This window comes from Scleropages formosus, chromosome 3, assembly GCF_900964775.1.
Source record: "Scleropages formosus chromosome 3, fSclFor1.1, whole genome shotgun sequence".
Classification (NCBI taxonomy): domain Eukaryota; kingdom Metazoa; phylum Chordata; class Actinopteri; order Osteoglossiformes; family Osteoglossidae; genus Scleropages; species Scleropages formosus.
Window position 1 is genome coordinate 31,087,639 of NC_041808.1, and position 22,493 is coordinate 31,110,131.

The window sequence follows — 22,493 nt, forward strand, 5'->3', positions numbered from 1 at the left end:
TTTTCTTCAATCTAACCCTAACCCGCAATCCTAACCCTAACTCTTTCCTTAACCCCAACCCTAACACAAACTCTAAATGACCTGGAAATTAGAGCATCAGCAATTGCTCTTAAAACACTTTTAAAGGTTAAGGGTTTTAAAGTCTCAAGTTTTGTTCTTAAAGTGGATATTTATACTTGTTTTTAAAACTCAGCTTTTTCACTATTTGTATTTTGAAAGATGAGCTTATGTTTGGGGGGGGGGGGGGGGGGGGCAGTGGCACAGTGGGCTTGGCCTGTACCTGTTCTCTGGTGGGTCTGGGGTGCGAGTCCTGCTTGGGGTGCCTTGCAATGGACTGGCGTCCTGTCCGTGGTGTGTCCCCTCCAGCCTTGCACCCTGTGTTGCCAGGTTAGGCTCCAATTCACCATGATCCTGCCTGGGACAAGTGGTTTCAGCCTGTGTGTGTATGATGAGAAATGATTTATGGTTTGGATGTGTTTTTGTGTCTGTGATTTTGAATAATGGAGTGTTTTAACTTTAATGGATGAAATAAAGTTTGAAAAAAAAAACAGCAATTCCCCTAACAGAGGAAATCAAATGAAATGAATGCTATACTACATTTGCACCTCAGACTTTAGGTTCAAATTTAATAAACAGCATTTATAAGTAGAAAAAAATGCATTATTAATAGATGTGTTTATTACATTCTGAGAGGTAATACTTCTTGTTAAGAAATGCTCTTTTTAAGGAATGGCTGGTTTAACTTTGCAGTTCTTCAAGGAGTTATAAATATTTTATGTTTTTTTAATGAGGTCTGCTTTTGGCAAAAGTGGACAGTATGTCCATTGATTGATTCTGCACTCTAACACCACTGTACAATACCATATTAAAAGTTGATTGAGATTCATGTCACTTCCCTTTTGTCTCCACTGTAAATTTAAGTCTTCAAATACTTATCCCTTTTGTCAGTGTAATGTTGGTACTGAAATTTAAAATGTTTAATTATGCTTGGGATGTTATCTTATAGTTTACTGAATGTAACAGGCAAGTGTGAAGACTCAGTCACCAGGACACTTTATTCATTATTACCAAAATCCTACATTCACGCTTTTTGAAAGGTAAGGGAAAAATTCACACTTTCTGGGAGTCATTTTTTTTAAAAATACAATAATGCTATGCAAGTATTTTAGCACTAATATGCAATGTGTATTGATCATGTGCTAACATATAAATGCTAAGTGATGGTGGAAATGCTGACTAAATATTTTGTACAGCTAAACTGGCGAAAAAAGCAAGAACTTTAAGGCACAATACGGACGGCCTTCGACGAATTCAGCCGACGCACCTAATACATTTTAAGTCACATACAACAAACGAATATGACCTTTTCTTATAGGTTTTTATTTATTTTTCCACTTACATTTTCTTATGAACAAAATACTTGCTAAAATAATAAAAATGGCATATATTTTTTTCATATTTATATATATATATACACATGCCCAAAGGTTTCCCTGTTAACATATCACCCCTCCTTTGGTTTTCTTCCACTCCTTCCATCCCCACATCCCTGGGACCCAAGTGCTCTTCAGTACTTCAGTTGACTTTGACATTCAGCTTTAGGTTGGGGCAAATTTTTTGGCCTGTGCCCTCACCCTCTTCTCGTAGTCCACTCTGTTCTGACTGAAAAAAGAGAAAAAAAGTCAGTAAGCAAGCAACAGGGCAAGACAGAGCTCTCGGTGCCGCGTCTCCACGTCCCTGCTCCCACTCACTCACCAGTATATTGTGTAGGCCTCAGCCTGAGCAGGGTCTTGGATGTTAGGTTCATTGAGAAGCTCCTGGATACCTAACAAGACCTACAATGTAGACCGTGTCATGAAGTGTGATTCAACATAATCATGATTCTATCCCAAACCCGAGACCCGCTGTGCTGTGTCTGACCTGTTTGATAGTGATAGCTGGTCTCCAGTCCTTGTCCTCCTCCAGAATGGACAGGCATACAGTGCCAGATGGGTAGACATTCGGGTGAAATATGGGAGGCTCAAACTTGCCTGAAGAGATAGTCGCCAGCAAATTCTATTTACCATGCACTCTGTGACATAAACATTGCATCCCTTTCCCAAAACGTTGCTGTGCTCCATGATGACAAAATGAAAATGAGTACAAGTATAGAACAGAAACGTTCAATAAAAGACCCTAATTAGTAACCTCCATGTGACAATAAAATTTCCATATCCACCTTACATGCCTTTCACAGATTTTAGCCACAGACTACAACAGAGCATTCTAGAATATTAGAGAGCCAGTCACGTGAAACGCATTCCACGTCTTCCTACAGTGAGGCCGTACTCACATTTCGGGGGTGAAGAGGGGTAGTCATCTTTGAAGAGCATTCTGAGCTTGTACTGACCCCCTTCCCAGAGTGTCTGCGGAAATCAGTGGCACAATGAGGTCCAGTCAGTCCACCGTGTGGGACATCAGGCTGGGTTTTTAGACAGTCGACAGTTTTGCTCACCCCCTTCTTCCCTGGAATGGAGCATTCCCAGTTCATGAGGTTCAGTGTACCATCCAGGTTCTTGGTTGGGACAGCAACAAAGCCCTTGGATGACAAGTGTGACAAGTGACAAATATTCACGTGATGTCCATTAGTTATTAGTACACAGAGAGAGCGTGTTCCACTGATCCATGGATGAGTAACCCCTCGTAAGTCATGTATCTAGCAGTGTAAGTCACCTTGGCGAATGAGGTGTGTGGGCTCATAACACTACATAGAGTTCATTGGAAGTCGTATTGGACAAAAGCATCTGCTAAATAAATAGATGTAAATGTAGTTCATATGGTGGAAAGTAACAAACTAACCGTACTTCAGAATCACACGTCTGGATCTAAGACTCTCTTTCCGCTAATGTAAAGCACACGTTTATTTTCTACGAGATGCACGTCGCTTTGGAGAAAAGCGTCTGCTAAACAAATACACGTGAATGTAAACGGAGGTACTCGTAAAAATGACAAATCCAATATTAATATTATTAGTTGTATTGAATAAATACTCACAGAGTCATAGGAAAAAAAAATATGAAGCAAAAGATTAAATTAGCAATGCAGAAGTCTCCTGCACAACAACAAAAAGTGGTTTTTCAGCAAAAGGGGAAAATAATAATGAGAGGTGCAGTCCAGGTAAACGCAAGACTTGGACTCGAATCAAAACGTTGGCCCTGACGCTAGGGCGCATTCCACGATAGCTTAAAGGCATGATCCTTTCAGCAAGTTTTGTCTTTATAGAGAACAAATAAGCACAACTGTATCCCCACGCTGATCTGAAGCCAAAAGCCTGCATTGAAAGGTTCGCACCCTCTGCTACACTGAAAAGGTGCGTTTCATTACTCACGAAAGGGTGGTCCTTTCGCCATGCTTTGCGCTCCTGGGACAGTCTGCTGAGTGCAATTCCTGACATGGTTATTCATCGACAGTGTCCTCCTGTAGAGAAACACACAGCTGCATCGCTGCATCGCAATGGACCTCAACCACAACTCTCCAAAAAAACAGCCTCTCTGGTGCCACACATGGAATGATGGATTCACACATCTTTTTGTTTTTTTTCCTTCATTTCTAAAAATGCACACAAATGTAGAATCAAGTGAATTTACTTGCATAGTTGTTCACAACCACTGATACAATGTTATCCATTTTAAATTACTGAATTATAATCTATAACATAATATAATATAATATAAATATAATATTTAATCCTTGAATTTATTTGATCACCACACACACCAAAACATTCTGGAAAAAAAAAAGACTTTAGTTACATCTGTTTTACATTTTGTGTCTTTTATAAGACCTTTTTAACAAGTTTAAATTACTTCGAGTAATTCATGATCTTGCGGCGTAAATGCTGTCAAACTGATCAAAACTTGTCACTAGGAAATTGCCGACTTAGATTTATCAATATAATAAAAAAAAGATATTTACATTAATTTAATACCATTAGAGACACCGAGTAAAACGTGTCGTACGTGGGCGTACATTATTAAAATTGTATATTTAAAATATAATTTAAATTTACAGTAACAGTTCAGCTTCACTTACCTGCAAGCTCAGTTGCCTCGATGCTACATATATAATTATTATCGTTGTTATGGCCTGATTTGTCGGGCAATTATGCAGTACTTTGAGCGCGTCTCCCTCGTCTATCAGCCGGTACTGCGAGAACGTGTCTCCCTCCACTGTAAACACAATGCCGCTGTCAGTTTGTTGTCAAATAAGGACCTTCAGGCAGTATTGCGGGCACTCCGCACGTACTTTCTTTTCCTCCATCATTGTAGTGGACTTTGGAAAACGCGAAATGCTTGAACGCACCGTTGTTTCGTGACATGTTGTATGATAACTTTGTATGGCGCAGCCTAGTTGTCATGTAAAATCAAAATGTAACGTTTTTATTACTACAGGAATGAAAAATGTTATACTAAGTAATCGGTAAATGAATTCCTTCTAGCTAAAAACTTATATTAATTCCTCAGCGTTTAAATTTTTTACATTCCACAAAGTGCACAGCAATAGTCTTAAGTTAAACATTGCTAAAATTTTGGGTGTAGATCTTTTTCAGGAAATATTTTTAAATAGATCTCTATTCCATTTTAAAATTCTATATTACAACTAAAATCTTATGTGGACCGTGTTTGCCCAATATTGGTAGATTTATACCGTTACTCCTAAAAATCGACCACTGAAACTTGTAGTTTTGCCACTCTCAATATGGCGGCAAAAAAGGGACATATACGTGATAACCTTGGCGCTCAATTTAAACTCAAGTTAAACAATATTGTTCCGTATGTGATAAACTTTAGGTTTTACTACTACAAACTGTATTAAATTACACAAAATATTACTGCGAATTAATACTTTTACAATACAAAATACCACCCGTCTGGCTTCTAATTAGACTACTATAAACACTGAAACCGGATTGGTCCGGTTTTAAAAATTGTTGGTCAGCAATTTTAATTCGAGCTCTGTAATTGTTTTAATAGTGTATTTACAGGGTAACATGTCATTGCTACAACAGTTATTTGTAATAGTAAACAAACTATATAATCGTTCATTATTCATTGAGCGAGAATAACGTAAAGGTGTTCTGGAACAGTCCGAAGGACATAAAATGGGCGTGTCTTAATGACGCAACAACGCAGAAAGACGTGCTGTCTCGAGATACGACGTCGTTCTACTTTTTTTTTTTTTTTTTTTTTACGTGAGGTACTCGGTTATGGTACCTGAAGTGTGTTTTCCACAGTCTAATTATATTTGTGCATTCGGTCTAATAGCAACTGAAGCATTAACATATATATTTGCTTCACTATCACTTACTTTATCGGCATAATCTCCTCAGTGGGTATATGGAATTCATTCAGTGGCTGACGGATCTCTGTCAAATGCGGAAACGCTAATAGTGGCCGTACACCTAAAGAAGATTTAGCGCCATCTAGTGGCAAACGAGTTCATCCTTAGTGTAGAGTGATGCTGTATTTTACATTCACTTCCATTCAAGTTACATTTATTTAGCAGACAAATTTCTCCAAAGCGACTTCCAACGAAGTCTACGTAGTGTTACCAGCCCACACACCTTATTCACCAAGGTGACTTGCGCTGCTAGGTACACTACTTACATCAGTGGAACGCACTCTCTCTGTGTCACTCGCACACTATGGGGAACCGGAACAGCTTGTCTTTGGACTGCGTGAGGAAACCAGAGCACCCAGACTGTACGGGGATCAAACCCACGTCCTCTCGCACCACCCAGGCGCTGTGAGACGTCAATGCTACTCGCTGTGCCACCTTGCCATCCATTTAAACAAAATTAAAGTTTTAAATAAAATGATGATTTTATTGGGCACTCTTCTCACAGTGACACAGAGCACTGAACAAAGGAATAACGCAAATAGCCAGTTGCCTGTACATTAAATTACTAAAGCTGTAGGTAAGGCATGGAGCAAAGGAAAAACCTTTGAACCAAAAGGCAAAGGAAACACAAAAAACTTGATGATCCAAGCATCAGTGGCTCCCCACCTCTGCTGGGCATTCTAGATGGAAAAAAAGACATAAGTCAATGTTCAGCTATTTATAACAGTAGCTGAGTGTTAGGTATTTGTCAATATTTGGATAAAGTTTTAAGGAGCTACTCATGAGCTCAACATTCAGGACACGGCTCAGCAGTTAACCCCGGGTGAAGCCCACCCCCATTCACCACAACTGGGACTTTCGCCTGTGTCAGAGAAGGTACTCACCCTTTCCAGCATCTTCTGCAGCGTGTGGTTCTTCTCCCTCGGAGACCTCGATCACATTCACCGCTCTTGCAAAATGCCATCGGACACACGGCTCATCTCAACATGTACCGATCGTCCCGTTTCCTGGTGAAGTGTCGTTCGGCTCATTAATAGCACGCAACACCTGACATTACGCCGCTGTTTTTGCGTGCCCGTAATGACACGATTAAGCAGAACCACGAATAACCACACCATGATAGCGCTGACACCAACATTAAGACCACCACCACACATTTCCCCAGCATTTAGTGTTTAATACTGAATTATTCGTGAGAAAAGAACAGCTGAAAAGTAACAGTTTATCTAAGTTTCACCTCAATGTCACACAAGAGTGAGTGTTTACATGTTATTTACAATAAACATTATACTCAACTTCCAAATCGTTGCATTATAAAACAGAGATTTCTAGCTAAATTGCCAGATACCGTTCAACTTTAATTAAAAAAATTTAAATCTTTGGAAAGGAATCGTCTAAGCCATTTCTTTATCCGAATAAGATCTTAACTTTCCTCCAAGTACACCGTCACATCCTTTTAAAAGCAAACACTGTTCGCACTTGGTTTCAACCTGTTGAACCGGAGTTCTTAACCTGGTCTCCATGGAGCCCTTGGGAGCCTGTAAATGTGACTGCAGGTGGCCCACGAGGCACTTATTTGCTTTGAAAATTATACTGGAAAGCCAGAAAAAAAATTAAAATGCTACTATAGTATTAGTACCTACTGTATAATTCCATGCAAAGGTTATTAAGTTTCATTGCACTAAACCGAGAGCAGTATTTTCTCCAGCATTTATGGTTTATCCCTAGGAGGGGTCCGTCCTTAGCTTTCGTCACATTCTTATGGGATCCATGGCCTACGAATGGTGAAGATCTCTTCCCTCTTCTGCTGCGCTAAACTCCACAAAACCCAAGTTCTATTACGAGCTCATGGAAAAAAAAAAAAAAAAAAAAATTGATGTTTTCCGTTCAAGACCACAGCACGGTTTTGATTTACATACAGGTACACAGCCGGATGAAACCTTTTCCTTCGCATCCCTCCAGTCAAACATTTTACACCATTGTGCTCAATATCTAATGCATTATAGCGCTTCTTTATTTACACAGCATATCAATTAATTGTCATCTACAGCATCGATAAATGTAATCAAAATAGTTAACATTCCTCCTTTGAGAACGATAGTCATCTACACAGACCTAACTCCTTCTCCTTAGTCACCAACCCACTTCAGGCCCACGTGAAGAACAAACACGTGACGGCGCAACCTGGAGCGCCAGCGATCAGTTACACGTGCTTCCCTCTGCCCTCTGAGATGATGTGCTCGGGAGCAGCCCTGGCGTACCACTCGGACCAGGAGCCATCGTACAAGGAAACGCCCGGATAGCCGCACAGGTGGGCAGCCAGGGCGACGTGGCAGGCCGTGACCCCCGAGCCGCAGGACGCGCAGACAGACTTCGACAGGTCAACTCCAGCGTCCCGGAACATCTTTTCCAGCTCCTCGGGTGGCTTCTCGAGCCCAGAAGCATCCAGGAAGGAGGGGAATGGCATGTTGATGGAGTTGGGGATGTGGCCAGGCTCAGTATCTGTCAGGAACGGAGAAAAAGAGTTACAGAGCACGAACACACTTCCACTGCCCAGAAGACGGAGGAGGACACATGTAGCGGCTTACTTTAAGCTTGAAATATTTGGTCCTGAAGGCAGAGGGACACTTTCCCCAACACTCATCACTGTGAAGTCTCCAGCTACAAGCTGTGAAATCGTTTACCCCCCCAGCATACTCTTTTCGCCAGCTCAGTTCAAATGTGGACTCAACAGTATGTCCACCTACTGCTCTTTGACACGCTTTGAGCAAAGCTCTAGAACAGAGAGCAGCAGGGACAAGATTGCCAACTATCTACTTGTTCATGTGGCTGTCAGCCACGTGTTTTAACTCTATTTGTCCACAAGCCCCTCCCCCAACACGTGACGACCACACAGGGACCATGTTACAACTCCAAAAGTTCCTTTTAACCACTTCCTCCTAAGTGTGTAGCAGCAACTGGCTTTGATTCCCTATTTTCTTTCCTCCACACTTGAGTGACGATCAAAAAAAGGCGCATTTTAACACATGTGCGCAAATGGGATCCAACTCAACCTGCTCGCTCTTAACATCTGCACTGCACTTTGCATTTGACAACGTTCACTGACTTCGCTGTCCGCGTGATCGAACTGAGGTGGAGTGGCGTCCCACCCACCCAGGGTGCGGGATAGGCTCCGGACCACCGGGACCCAAGTGGTTATTGATGACTGATGGCTGGCTGCAGGCTGCACTGCTCGCGCTACGTACGTGCGCAATTATATTCCCTCAGAAAGCACTTTGTAAGGACGCTACAGTAAACATTTACATTGTTTCCTGCGGTCTCCTCACTGACTCTCTTAATGCTTCGCACGCACGGCACGCAACGCACGGCCGGGCCACGTACTGTCTCTCGGCTCTGGCTCCACTCCTCTGAACCTCCCCGGCGTCCTGGCGTCCACCACCTGTAACGCTTTCGTCTCCAGGTTGTCCAGCACGTCCTCGTACGTCTTCACCCAGGAGCGGTTGAGACGCGCGCTGAACACCGCGGCCTCGGGCTTCGACGGCTCCGCCGTGACCGGGTGTCCCTCCCGGATCCAGTGCCTGAGGCCGCCGTCCAGCACGGACACCGCGCCGTGTCCGAACACGCGGAACATCCACCAGACCCGCGGCGCCGAGAAGGAGCCCAAGTCGCTCGCGTCGTAAACCACCACGTGCGTGTCGTTGGCGATGCCCAGCTGGCCCACGTACTCCGCGAACTCGTGCTCGGTGGGCAGCATGTGGTCGAACGGGGACGTCCTGTCGCTGCAGTGGTCGATGTCGAAGTAGGAGGCCCCCGGGATGTGTCGCTCGCGGAACTCGAGCCTCGCGTTCCGCTGCATTTTGGGCAGGTACCACGACGCGTCGAGAATGCGGAGCGCTGCTCCCAGCTTCTGGCTCTTGAGAGCGTCGGCCAGCCAGCGCGCCCCTACCAGAACCAGCGCGTTCGACGACATGTCCGGGCTGTCCAACGAGTCGCAGAGCGCGAGATAGGGACCGGCGTGCGCGAAGCGCGAGAAGTGGGGCGCGCGCCGACCGCCCTGCTGCCGGTTCAAAGGCCTCTACCGTATTGCCGCGCTCTGCGACGCTCCTTTTTCGCACCGCTCCGTTTTACTGCTGTTTTACTCGCGCGTTGTGCTGTAAACTAAGACTGCCAAACTATTTTATTGTTTCTCCTGCGTCTTTTGTTATTTATAAATGACGTGTAGTTGATTTAATCAATTTCTTTTAAATTAACGTAGCGTCACAGCTTGCACGGTAGCACAAGTTCACAAGTTGAAAACTGTCCTTCAGCCGGAAACATTAAGTAGAGGAGTGTCTCGTTTTTATTATTTAATGGCTCACTTAAAATATAAACAACATAGTAAAAGTACGTCATATTTTTTCACGCTTATCTGGTACTACAGAGGAAATGTAATTTTTCGTGCAGTCTTTACCATATTTTACGGCAGCACATTCAATACGACGTTGGCCTAGGCTACAGGTTTATTTCCTGGTAACAGTCTTTCTCAGTTCAAACTGGTATAAGCTGTTTATATATAAACATTTATATAACTTTCTTGTACATACACTTGGGTCAGAGAAGTGTCTAACTGACACAAATGAATGTGGCGCTTCGTGTTATTGCACATTTTATAATTCCAATCCAGCGACAACACATGATGAACTCCGATGAGGCTGTTTGCTTGGGGAAAAACTAAGGCTCTTTTTTGTATTCAGATGTAAATGTGTATGTTCTAATGTAATGAAAGTCGCTTGAATTCATTTTTCTGCTTGTTGTGTGAGAGACTTTAATGAACAGGTGGCTTGACTCATAAAAGTTATAGAGGTTTGCTGTGAGCTGGAGGCTTGTGAATGGGTTGTGTCCCCACAATGGTCAAATAAGACTAATATAGCCCCCATTCAGTGTTATTGTTAATACCCCCTGTTTACATGAGTTATTATGTCACTGTATACCCCCATCTTACATTTATTTATTTAGCAGATGCTTTTCTCTAAAGCAACTTCCAATGAACTTTGTGTAGTGTTACCAGCCCATACACCTTATTCAGTGTGGTGACTTACACTGCTAGATACACTGCTTATAATGGGTAACTCATCCATACATCAGTAGAACACACTCTCTCTGTCACTCACACACTATGGGTGAACCTGAACAGCATGTCTTAGGACTGTGGGAGGAAACCAGAGCACCCCAAGGAAACCCACCCAGACACAGGGAGAATATGCAAACTCCACACAGACTGAGCAGGGGATCAAACCCATGTCCTCTCACAACACCCAGGCGCTGTGAGACAGCAGCGCTACTCACTGTGCCACCGTGCCACCCTTAATATTATCTTAATATTCATAATGATTTCTCTAGAGTGATAGGGTTAGGAAGGTCTCCTAATGCTTTCAGTTTAAGGTAAGGGTTTTACATGGCCCAAATTAGTGTGACATTCTTGCTTGTTTAAAATAGTATGCTGGACTTCTTTTTTTTTTTTTTTTTAAGCAGCTAGATGTCACGCGCACCGTACCCATGTCAGCATATTGATAAGTCACGAGGGATTAGTTATACAATGCCCGCCCTGTTCTGGCCTTGTGTCTTAGTTTAAAATTAGATAACTGGATGAAGATCATAGACCTGATGACTGGCTTTTTCAGTGTCTTTTTTTTCGACAAGAGCCAGTGAGGGATTTGCATCAGTTTCAAACATGAGTACACCAGATGGATTTGTTGGCTTGATATTGGTGTATTTGATATGTTTGGAGGGAAGATTGTACATTTTAAGTTAACAATCAGGGTTTGTGTTTTTCTGGTATTGCACTAGATGTAAATCCCATTCTTCGGCCTCTGTAATTGTTGGCTATATGAAGATGCATAGAGGTAACACAATGGTTAAGGACAAACTTTAATCTCGAAGTTACTCATTCACGGTGACTTCATGTTGGCAGCAAAACATATAGCTGTATAACTTCTGGCATAAATTTTCTAGCATTAAAAGCTATGGTAAAGGAACAAGGTAATAAAACAATTTAAGGATTGTTTTGAATGAGATCAGACCTTTAATTTAACAGGAAATGAGAAAAGGGAAATGGGCTGGCATGGGGGCACAGCGAGTAGCACTGCTGTCTCACAGCGCCTGGATGGTCCAAGAGAGCATGGGTTCGATTCCCCTCTCAGTCTGTGTGGGGTTTGCATGCTCTTCCTGTGTCTGTGTGGGTTTTCTCCAGGTGCTCTGGTTTCCTCCCACAGTCCAAAGACATGCTGTTCGGGTTCACCCATAGCGTGTGAGTGACAGAGAGAGTGTGTTCCACTGATGTATGGATGAGTGACCCCTTGTAAGTGGTGTATCTAGCAGTATAAGTCACCTTGGTGAATAAGGTGTGTGGGCTGATAACACTACATAGACTTCATTGGAAGTTGCTTTGGAGAAAAGCATCTGCTAAATGAATAAATGTAAATGTTCTGTTTTTGAAATGGGATTTGTATTACCACTCCAGATGTTGTCTTTATATTTCATGCTTTCAGGTGCTAACATTGTGAGCACCTGCTGAATGCATGACCAGTACTATATGAAAAGGTGGATGAACTTATTTAGGATTGCTTTGACAACAATTTTTATAATTTTCCAGAATGGTTACCTTAACTAAACTCAATGTATAGAGAATACTTTATTAAGACTCTTTATAATATTTATTAGAAGAAAATTGTGTAGTTAAATCATAATATCCCCAGGTTGCAATCTGAAGCTCTTCTGTTGATCTAATTATTCACTTTCATGCATACCGAAAGATTTTGCACAGGAAAAATTGTCATTTTCTTGAAATAGTAAGTTTTACGATATATAAGTAACCCAATAAATAGAAGGCAATGGAAGCATACACAACATTCAATGAATAATGCACGATTTTAATGAATAATCAATGAATAATGCTGACAAATGATTTTTAGGATACGCTGGCATATACTTGAAAAACATAAAGGAATAAAAACATTTTTGTTGAGTTTTGGTAACAAGTTTGTTGCTGTATACAATTCATTCATAGGTGTTCTGCCTAACACTGTAAAATCTTAAGGGAAATACTTCTTAAAAATAGCAGAAAGCTAGCTATTAGCTGGTACATACTTATGAGTAAAAATTTATAGGCACTTGGCGTACTAATAAAACATCAAGATGTTTTTAGTGAACATTTGTACTTGGAAAAGGTGACAGACTCAACCGTTAATTGGTTGAAATGGATGTTTAAGTTCTGGAGAACGGGGTATTTAGTTTTTTATGGCATATACTTTTTTGCCTTCATGCGTGGTATAATGTGCATGTCTCTCACATCGTTATGCTTGAGCAGCCAACACAAGTACCGCTCGGTGCCCATTCCCCAGCCACTGGTGAGCAATGGTTTGGCTTGGCGCATATTAATGTACCACCTGTAGGAGTCCTCTGGCACAGCATGGTGCCTCAGGGCCTCTTGTACCATGCCAGGGGTGGAATGCCGTTCCCCCAGGCCAATGGTTTCCCCCAATCCCAAGAGGAGGTCTGCTGCTTTGGCTTTGCACCTCCCTGAACCCTCTACATATGCTTGATAAAATGGGACCCCCAGGTGGTCCATGTCTGTCAGCCAAACGGCTCCTCCATACATCTCGATCAGGACTTGCTCCCCTTTACGGGTTAAATTCCTGCCAAACTGGGGTTCCCCATCTTGCACCCATTCCATACAGTCCTCAGAAGGCATAATTGACAGAGCTTGTTCCAGTGTGACCCTTGGTAGAGGCTTCTGCCCATCTAACTTCTCCAACAGGTCGCGAGCATGCAAAACAGTCCCGGCAGACCTTAGGATGATGTCAGAGTGCTTTTTTAGCATTGCACGTGTAAGGTGCACCAGATAGTTTTCTGCTACTTGCATGGCAGTGTCCATGCTACCCAGAAGCTCACACTCTACATGGTAGAACTGGTTCAGGTGTGTAGCGTCAGGATCTTCCCCCCGGAAACTGGGAGACACATAATAAGCACCTGGCAATCCTTCCTGAAAACGCAGGAAATACTCCAGGACAAACTGCATAGAGTCCGCTAAGTATACATCTTGCCCTAGCACGTTCACGCAAACCGGCTCAGAGTCAGACCCAAGGCCCATTGGTGAGGAAATGGTATCGGTGGTAAGGGGGGTGAGTGCATACGCATACCTGCAGATTGTATGAAAAAACTCCACAGTAGCATGGAAGAGAGTATTCTGGATCTTAAAAAGGTTTCGGTACCACTGGCTGTTTATTGCCAGAGCAGCATGTTTTTGAGGGTCTTCCCACGATTGTGGTGGTTTGCACTGTGTGATTTTTGTGCGGATCTCTTTTAGATTCTCGACACTTGCTGGGGGCCCATCAGCAGATGTCACGTATCCCTGATAGATTTGGCAAAACTGGTGAACTGGTGGTGTGGTTAAAGGAGAGTTGCCAGGCGGAAGAAGCAGTGGAATCAGTTTTGCATGGGCATAGTCAACTTCATAGCCTTCAAATATTAATGCCACGCCATGGGCACCCATCCCTCGTTCAAGCAGTTGAGCGACTTCACGGGAGGCTAGGACTAGTGCCTTGTAGTCATCCTCATCCAGACGAAAGATGTCGCTAGAAAGTGGCTGACGAGGGACAAGAACAGTGAGACCTGGTGTATTAGGATATGGTGTGAGGAAGGCCACGTGGTCACCGTTTTCCCACACCCGCCACTGGTGTTCCTCCCCACGCACGATGCGAGAAAACAGGTTATCGTGAGACGGATCTCCAAGAAAATGGTAGCTGAAGGGGGAATCAGGATTAGGGAGGTGAGATCGAATTCTGTGTTGAAGCTTCTTCAACTCCACATCCTCCCAGCGTGGTCCACTCTTAGAGCTACAGTAACCAGGGTCATAAGGCTGAAAGTCCTCTTCTTCAGCATGCTGGGGTGTCCAGTTAGGTTCCAGTCCATGCAACGGAAGCACACGGATGTGAGCTGGCTGGCCTGGACGTGGCTTGAACACCAGAGCGCAGCGCTGCACACCTAGTTTTTCACAGAGAAGATGTGCAACTGCCTTTGCTCCCAGCAGCAGAACTAGGTAATCATGTTCCTGTAAGTGAAAGACACTGCAAGGTCTATTCGGGTTCTTCAGAGTTAGTACAGTTGCCCCTGGGGTCCAAGGTGCAGAGTGTAAGTAGGCCACAAGTTCATCTGTTTCCCAGATCACGTTAGAATAAGTCTCAGTGGGCCTCAAGACTTCAGCATGTATAATGCCATCAATTACAGACCCAACAAACATTGTACCTGCATTAGTTTCAATTGCAACTTCACCACTGACATCAACAGCAATAATTCCTGCACAACAGCCCTCCAGGTGCTCAGAGATTACCTCCCGGCAGGCCTCACGGAGACTGTAGCCTTTGTGGTGGTAGAGACTTGCTACTTTATGCGCAACCGTATGTTTCAGAAACACATCCCCATCACCGGAGCATGTTACCGCCAGCTTCGTATCAGAAAATATCCCAGCGCCCATCACACTAGTGTCCCCCACTCTTCCCTTCCACTTGCCCACTAATCCCCCGCTCGATGTTGCAGCAGCTAATCTTCTGCAGCGATCCAGTGCGACAGCTCCTACTGTTTGTGGATGATTGTTACTGGAATCTTTGCTGGCTTTACGCTTCATCTCCAGTTCCTTATATCGTAAATCGGTGTGGAAATACTCCAAATCCACCGGCTTCTCCTTCTCTTCAAGGCTGTCTAAAAATTGCTCTGCTCCATCTCCAACCAGCAGCGCATGTCGACTATTCTTCATGACCTGCCTGGCCGCCTTTATTGGGTTTTTCACTGTCTGCACACAAGCCACTGATCCTGAATTCATTCCACTTCCATCAACTATAGTTGCCTCCATTTCAAGTTTCCCTTCCCTGTTAAACACTGAGCCCTTGCCAGCATTGAACAAGAAGCAGTCTTCAAGTGCAGTCACACACCTCTGGACTGTGTCAAGACTGCTTCCTCCACCTGCTAACTCTTGTTTCCCTAACAATAGGGCTGACTGCAGTGAGAATTCAATCACGTCTATAACCTTCTGATTCAACATCATCTCCTTCCCGGCTCCACCGTGGATCACCAGAGTGAAATCTGATTTCATATTTGCAGTCAAGTCATAGGAAGTCTTATTCTTGTTTAAATCTTTTTGGCTTCCACTTTGTTCACTTGACATCGTGCCCACTTTAACTTCCCCCTCCCCCAGCCAGCATTCTGTGGCTCCCATTTCTCCTGCAATGGCATATTTCAGGGCTAGGAGCATCACCAGCTTGAGGGTTCCTTTCAGATTCTCCTGAAGTTGGCCTAAGCTTTCAGCAAAGCTACCCTTTCCATTAAGCACCAGACGAACAAGATCTCGCTTTCCAAGGTAGGTCACAGCCAGCTGGTCACAGGCATACACATTTCCTACTGCACATTCCACCCCTTCCATCAAATCTTTGCCTGTGAGGTAGACAGAGGGACAACTGAAAGGATCCATAAACTTCCTGAGGGGGTTGTCTTGAGACATGGCCCAGCGCAGGGCAGCTAAATGAGGGCCTACACCTTGGCCACTTTTGGTGTTTTTTATTAGATGTTTGTGCTCCTGGAAAGCTTGGTGGAAGAGTCGAAAAAGATCTTTGGTGTTTTCTGGAGCGTTGCGTGTCCCCTGACGTGACATTAGGGCCTCCACCAGCAGGCGAGACTGTGCGGTGCAGGAGTAGGTGGGATCACAGCGGCCGTGTTTGTAATGGCGCATGTGAGTGGGTGTGACCAAGATGTGACTGTTGGCTGAGTCTCCTAGAGTCTTCCTAAGGGCAAGCTGTAAGGAGAAGTTTACCCAAGCGTCAAACAAGCCCCTATGACGTCGGAGAGTGCTGAAAATATCCGGGTAAGAGGAAATGTCAAAGGTTTGGATAGAGTGTGTAACCTGAAGTGGGGGACGAGGGGCGATTGGTAGTGTCATTGGCTCTAATGGAAAAGTGAAGGGCTGTGGAGAAAAGGGCTGGTCAATTTCAAGTTGAGATGACCTTGTGTTCTTGGTTTCTGATTCAAGCAGGTCAAAATCAATTGATTCAGAGAGATGCCACACAGTCTCAGCCACCAGTCCTGCCACCATGCCATCTAGAGCACAGTGCTCAAACACCATCCCTGCAGTGCTGTCTTGAAACACCACTAAATTCATCACCTATTAAAACAGAACACATGCATCATTAAACATGTAACACTTCCCAATACATGTATCGTTGTATGTTTTACCGAGCAGTGTTTTGCATATATTAATTCACGTGCGTTAAATTGTAAAGAATTCACTGAATGGCCACTCCATTATTCATTCAGTAAAAGCCAGGAGCTGAAGAAAAAAATCTGTTTCGTAATTATTTTACGACTTAACTAGACATTAATCCCCACTTCATCAATGTAGTGCTGTTTTACTTTTTTTCAAGATAGGTACACACATTCTGTAACAAGGTCCTCCATTACCTTATCGTAGTATCGTAGGGAGGGTCCATCACCTCCTCCAAGCCTCACAATGTTAAGAGATTGTGCCAGGTCAGCTGGAGGCTGGAAGTCCTCCAGAGCCAGAGCCAGAATGGCACTCTCCATCAGTCTCAGTGACACTGCCGCAGCTCCCCCTCTGCTTAAGATCTGCTCTCTTAGGTCATGCCAGACTTGACGTGGCAAGGCAGAGAAGCCGCAGACAGGAGCAGGGTCCTGATCCTGGTTGGCTTTAGGTTGATTCATCACCTCCAACACCTGGCTGTAGATACTGGAGAAAGGCAAGGGGGAGAAGGGCCCCCCAATGCGGGTACGAGCCAGGATTTGCACCTGAAACACGCCTGCCTGGCAGATTAGAATGGCGTGAAGGCTGTCAGGATAGACCTATAGGAAAAAACTGTAATTAAAGAATATAGTGCAATAGATGATCCCATTGTGACTTGGGCTGTAAAAGTTGAGGAATTTGGGGGAATTTAGTTGGTTATACCCTAAACCTGGAAAGTACCTGGAATGTTTTCAAAAATGTCCACTCCAGGGTTCTCAAGACTGGAGAGACGCAGGAAGTCGATTTCTCAGTAAGCCAACCAGACAGTAACTGTACCCCAGGTGTTAATATGCAATTAACTAATAATATTCCCATAAGATTACATACAGACACACACTTTCTGAACCGCTTGTCCAATACAGGGTCGCGGGGAACCGGAGCCTAACCCAGCAACTCAGGGCGCAAGGCTGGAAGGGGAGGGGACACACCCAGGACGGGACGCCAGTTCATCGCAAGGCACCCCAAGTGGGACTCGAACCCCAGACCCACTGGAGAGCAGGACCTGGTCCAACCCTCCCCCCCCCCCAATAAGATTACGCTCACCTTTATTTGATCCTGAGTTTTTCCGGGTAAGCGACTGGCTGCAAACACCTCTGACTGCTGTGTCCGCTCCATTAGCCCATCTGCCTCAATCAGCAATGGCTCACCGTAGAGCTTAGCCACAGCCCAGAGGAGAGCAGCGGCCCGTCTTGCTTGTGCACCTTCCCCCTTGAATTTCGAGGGTGGCAGGACAGCAGGAATGGCTGTAGATGTGGGAAGGGGGTCAGCACAGGAAAGCAGCCGGCTCTTGAATTGCTCCGTCACCCAGTTTTCACGTTCGGAAGCGGCAGATGCCAAGCAGCTGTGGGCTTCTTGCAGCACCTCTGCTTGCTGGGAAAGGATGTTTTCATAGTGCTGGAACTGTTCAGGGCTCAGGATCAATTGCAAAACACGACGCGCCTCTCTCAGAGTGACTTCCAGCTCCGGAACAGGGAAGTTGAGTTGGGCCATTCTGTGAATGCAGAATCTAGGACAACAAACAACAGCCCATACCATGACAAGCTATTGGAAACTGATAATAACTTAAGAATACCGAGCAGCACATTGGCACAGAGGGTAGCATGGGTGCCTCACAGTGCAAGGGCTGTACAAATGGCTGTAGGTTCAGTAGTAGCTCGGATTGTGGGGAGCTTGCATGTTCTCAGTTTGTTGGTTTGGGTTTCCTACAGGTGCTCTGGTTTCCTCCCACAGTCCAAACACATGCACAGTACAATGGCATCCGTTTATCTATCCATCCATCTTCATTGTCCACTTGTCTTAATACAGAGACATGGCACTCCAGAGCCTGTTCTAGAAGCACCGGACATGAGGCAGAGTACATCCTGGATGGGATGCCAGCCCATTGTAGAGCACTCACTCACACATATACTCTAAGGGCAATTTAGAGCTACCAGTTCACCTGGAACAAGTGTATTTGGACTATGGGAGGACACAGAGAGACTATGTACACTGGGGTACTGTACATAATCATTACCATTACACTAACATTTGACAGTGGATTAAACAATAAACACACACCTGTCTTAAATTGAACATGTAGATATTGTGAATGTATGATAAAAGTACTGTATAAAAATGTTACAGGTATCTTTTTCACCTAATTTTTTATTTTTGAATTAATCTGATTTATTCATTACCAGTCTGAAGGAGACGTGATTCACTGACAGCACAGAAACCCCCTCTGTGGATTAATTGGCAGCTGGAGAGTAGAACGTACCACAAAGCCAGTGTTTGGGCTCTAACAATAACTCAGTAGCTGTGAATACATAATTACATATCTGCTTGCTCTCACTCTGAATGTCCTCCCTGTTTTTTTGTTATTGTATTGCTGGCTGTCATGGGAATGTGATGTATAACCAAGTTTCATAACTACATCTTCAGACTTTTTTCCACATAATCAAATTCAAATTCAAATTTTGTCACATACACAACCATACACAGTACGACGTGCAGTGAAATGCTTTATACAACTTTCTGACATAACGGTTTGAAAAAAAAGAAGTATTAAAATATAAAAAAGTATATAAAATCTATATGTATATATGGCGAAAAAGCGAAATATATAAATATCTATAAACAGATGTGCAATGTATTATAAATATTTGTGCAGCGTGAAATGCAGCGCAATATCGTGTGCAACAATGCAATGTAAATGTAATGCTCCCTACATTTTTACTACATTTTGGACAGATGTTTAAATTTGTTTATTAAAATTCGGATCTATTGAACTCCTATTAATAAGTATTTTTTACCCTATAAACTGTGTAATACTTATTGAAACTTCAAATCTTCATGTATAATAAGACGTACTGCATGAGACCATAGCTATACCGAGTTTCCAGAGCAGAGAAAATTCTAACCCGAATTTTAAAACTAAAATTTCTCTCCATCATCAATTAAACGGTTTGACATGCTACAATTCTGATCACTAATAGTATTAATTTTATATAAAATGCATGAAACTTTCAAAAGTAATGACAAAATTAGCCATTCATTAAAAAAGCGTCAAGATTCAGACTTGATGAGCAGTTATTGTCTGCTAAACAGATAAGCGCAAAAGCTAAATATGTCAGAAGAATTTTTTACTTTCGTAGAAAAGTTTCGAAATGTAAAACTTTGGTATCCACATAGGCTCCAGTTGCAATGAAATGTAAATTACAAGTGTGAATTTCACAGAAACAGTGAACACACTAAGAGGGTGTGAACACCAAGCCACACTGCACACAAAAAATTAGTTGAAAAAGGAGTTAATATCACCAGGATTATAATAACATTACTGAGAGGAAATGAGCCCTGTAAGATCTAATCGAACTTTGGACAACTGCAGTAAAGGTACGCAAACAACACATCAGAACAAGTTCAAAAATTGAGTATTGTTGGGTTAAACATGGTTTGCCTTAGAATGAACAAAAATCGATCCCAAAATATGTCATAATACTTTAATATACCCAGTTCAGTTTTTGTACAGATATCCCATTGTTTTTCCTTTTTTGTTTCCCTGAAAAAACACAGTAGAAATAAAAATACAAAAAGATGTCCTCATTATTCCCATTGAGACTAACAGATTCTGGATGCATATATGCATTTTATGCAGTATTACAGGTTATGAAAGGTTATAGAAGTTATAAAAACCAGATATAAATTGCAAAATATAAAGTAAAAGACTTACCCCAGTGTAGTAAGCACTGTGAGATATGCAGACAGCTGAAAACGCAAAGATACTTTGAAAGAGCAAAACTCAGTAAGAACTGCGAAACGGATGGGCCTTAATTTGTACCTAGTGATTCCAATTATGGAATTCAATTTTCTGCATAGGAGCTTACTGTAATGGATGCACTCATGACAAATTCCTCTTAATCTGTGATTTGAATGACTGGGGAATGTTTTCTGAGGACACTATTTTAAAACATTTAACTGTGTTTTGTCACTTTTCACATGGGAGGACTAATCGTGAAAAGTCTTAATCATACTGGGGTCACGTCTTTTCCTTAATGTAATTACAATAATTTTTTACTTATAAAATTCATAATAAATTTTATAATACCAAAGTGACTAATCCTTTGGTACAGTTTAGATCAAATCATTTTTAACATTTTACATTACACGTTGGTTCACTAACTTTGTACCTTCACTTTTAGCATTTTAGTAAAATAAAAATAGCTGGATAGATTACACAAGGTATAAGCCTTATGGTGAATATGGCCTTTTAATCGCTAATTATTTATTGCATGACATAATTCTAAATTCTGTTTTAAAATCTGTTTTATTTCGTGAATGTGGTTTGGACTGGGTTCTTTAAGATAATATTACACCAAAAGTAAAAACAACAATGGGATGAGAACATCTGATTAGTTTTTGTTGGAAACACTAGTCATAGGAGCTCTACGTTGAAAAATGTTTCCGATAAGTAATGCTGAGGTTTCCTTTAAGTAGTCATCAGTGACTTGTTATGCACTATTAGCTTCATGAGAAGTTGTCATGATCAGCACGCATTATTCGTTATCGAAAGATTTCGCAAATCAACAGTAGATCTTCCTTGTTATATGGCAGACCCAGTTAATATTCCTAATCAATACCATTGTACAGAATCATGAATTCAGTCTTATTTCGAGCACTGAATAAATCATGAAACACCAATTTAATAATATGTAAACAAATTTTTCTTTAACAAATTCCAGTTAAAATTTTTGAACGAAGATGGCTTTTCTCTCAAGGTGGCCACATAAAGTTTTGTCTTCTTTGAAGTTTCCTCAATTCATAGATCATACATTCTGACATTTTGTTCTAAGCGTAAAGGTTATCAGATTTCTTCCACAACATGCCCTCAGAGAGCGAATCAAGTTAGAGACCAGAGAAATGATACCCTGCAACCACTGAAGTACAGGAGGTTGTAATGGATGCGCTGGAAGTTTCCGACAAAAAAGAAGAAATCGAGGCCTTTGCCGCCCATTCCTCCACCAGCTGCGCCAGTTCATCATCGGGGTAGATTTGGTGGTGTGAATAAGAGATATCATCTGGTCAAGCATCCCATCTGAGTGTTGAGATGAAAAGAGATGTTCAATCCACTAAACAATATAGAAACTGGAGGGATGCAGGGTCGGTCTCCGGTACTGCACTGGGAATGTGAGTTTTCACTGTGACCCCCCAAAAAAGGCTGAGAAGATCCTATCTCCTCCATAGTGGTACCCGATCATTCTGGTTTATTGCTGATCTCTCTCAGGTGGGGTCTCCCCCTATGATCAGTTTGTCAGGGCTTGAGGAGGAGTCCCATGTGACAGCTGTGGAGGAGGGAGAATTTTGTTTGGAAAAACTGTTTGAATGTTGATTTTTAACATTTATTACCATTTCAGATTTAATAATGTTTTAAACGTGTATGTGTATAAATGTTGACGTATGGATGAGTGACCCATTGTAAGTAGTGTATCTAGCAGTGTAAGTCACCTTGGTGAATAAGGTGTGTGGGGTGGGCTGATAACACTACATAGAGTTCAGTGGAAGTTGCTTTGGAGAAAAATAGATATAGATAGATAAATGTAAAAGTAAATGTGTGCTGTATGAATGTTTCTGGTTTTTTAAACAGAAAATGATAGAGTAACATCAGAGTGTAAGAGTTTAACAAATGCTTGGGTACTTTTCTTATGGGTGAAACATGTTATTTTATAATTTTGTACTTTTTTAAAAAAACACTTTTAACGGTTAAGGGTTTAAAGTCCCAAGTTTGTTCTTAAAGTGGATATTTTTACTTGTTTCT

At 42.6% G+C, this 22,493-nt stretch overlaps 3 protein-coding genes across 3 annotated transcripts; all 3 read right to left on the reverse strand.

Moving 5' to 3' along the window:
- Nucleotides 1-1,396: 1,396 nt before the first annotated feature.
- LOC108928831 (SUMO-conjugating enzyme UBC9-like) lies at nucleotides 1,397-5,408 on the reverse strand. The gene is made up of 8 exons (XM_018742992.2): nucleotides 5,347-5,408; nucleotides 4,072-4,208; nucleotides 3,368-3,456; nucleotides 2,495-2,578; nucleotides 2,333-2,405; nucleotides 1,921-2,030; nucleotides 1,756-1,835; nucleotides 1,397-1,662 (listed from the first exon to the last, which is right to left on the reverse strand). Exons 3-8 carry the CDS (start codon nucleotides 3,431-3,433, stop codon nucleotides 1,599-1,601), a joined length of 477 nt encoding a protein of 158 aa, XP_018598508.1. The 5' UTR covers nucleotides 3,434-3,456; nucleotides 4,072-4,208; nucleotides 5,347-5,408; the 3' UTR covers nucleotides 1,397-1,598.
- Nucleotides 5,409-7,242: 1,834 nt separating this feature from the next.
- mpst (mercaptopyruvate sulfurtransferase) lies at nucleotides 7,243-9,661 on the reverse strand. Its single transcript, XM_018742948.2, has 2 exons — nucleotides 8,761-9,661; nucleotides 7,243-7,881 (listed from the first exon to the last, which is right to left on the reverse strand). Exons 1-2 carry the CDS (start codon nucleotides 9,347-9,349, stop codon nucleotides 7,583-7,585), a joined length of 888 nt encoding a protein of 295 aa, XP_018598464.2. The 5' UTR covers nucleotides 9,350-9,661; the 3' UTR covers nucleotides 7,243-7,582.
- A 2,678-nt stretch (nucleotides 9,662-12,339) lies between these two features.
- Nucleotides 12,340-20,451, reverse strand: LOC108928812 (uncharacterized). Its single transcript, XM_029250404.1, has 5 exons — nucleotides 20,412-20,451; nucleotides 17,747-18,209; nucleotides 16,864-17,262; nucleotides 16,472-16,567; nucleotides 12,340-16,201 (listed from the first exon to the last, which is right to left on the reverse strand). The coding sequence occupies exons 2-5, from the start codon at nucleotides 18,191-18,193 to the stop codon at nucleotides 12,653-12,655; spliced, it is 4,491 nt and encodes a 1,496-aa protein (XP_029106237.1). The 5' UTR covers nucleotides 18,194-18,209; nucleotides 20,412-20,451; the 3' UTR covers nucleotides 12,340-12,652.
- Between the last annotated feature and the right edge of the window lie 2,042 nt (nucleotides 20,452-22,493).

Coding starts and splice junctions, on each gene's coding strand:
- mpst (XM_018742948.2), bottom strand. CDS start 9,349: ATGTCGTCGAACGCGCTGGTTCTGGTAGGGGCGCGCTGGCTGGCCGAC. Junction 7,882..8,760: donor GGAGCCAGAGCCGAGAGACA/GTACGTGGCCCG, acceptor CGTTCCTGACAG/ATACTGAGCCTGGCCACATC.
- LOC108928812 (XM_029250404.1), bottom strand. CDS start 18,193: ATGGCCCAACTCAACTTCCCTGTTCCGGAGCTGGAAGTCACTCTGAGA. Junction 17,263..17,746: donor AAACTCAGGATCAAATAAAG/GTGAGCGTAATC, acceptor TTTTTCCTATAG/GTCTATCCTGACAGCCTTCA. Junction 16,202..16,471: donor CAGGACTGGTGGCTGAGACT/GTGTGGCATCTC, acceptor TTCTCCTTACAG/CTTGCCCTTAGGAAGACTCT.
- LOC108928831 (XM_018742992.2), bottom strand. CDS start 3,433: ATGTCAGGAATTGCACTCAGCAGACTGTCCCAGGAGCGCAAAGCATGG. Junction 2,579..3,367: donor GGCGAAAGGACCACCCTTTC/GTGAGTAATGAA, acceptor TTGTCATCCAAG/GGCTTTGTTGCTGTCCCAAC. Junction 1,836..1,920: donor CAGCTATCACTATCAAACAG/GTCAGACACAGC, acceptor TCTACATTGTAG/GTCTTGTTAGGTATCCAGGA.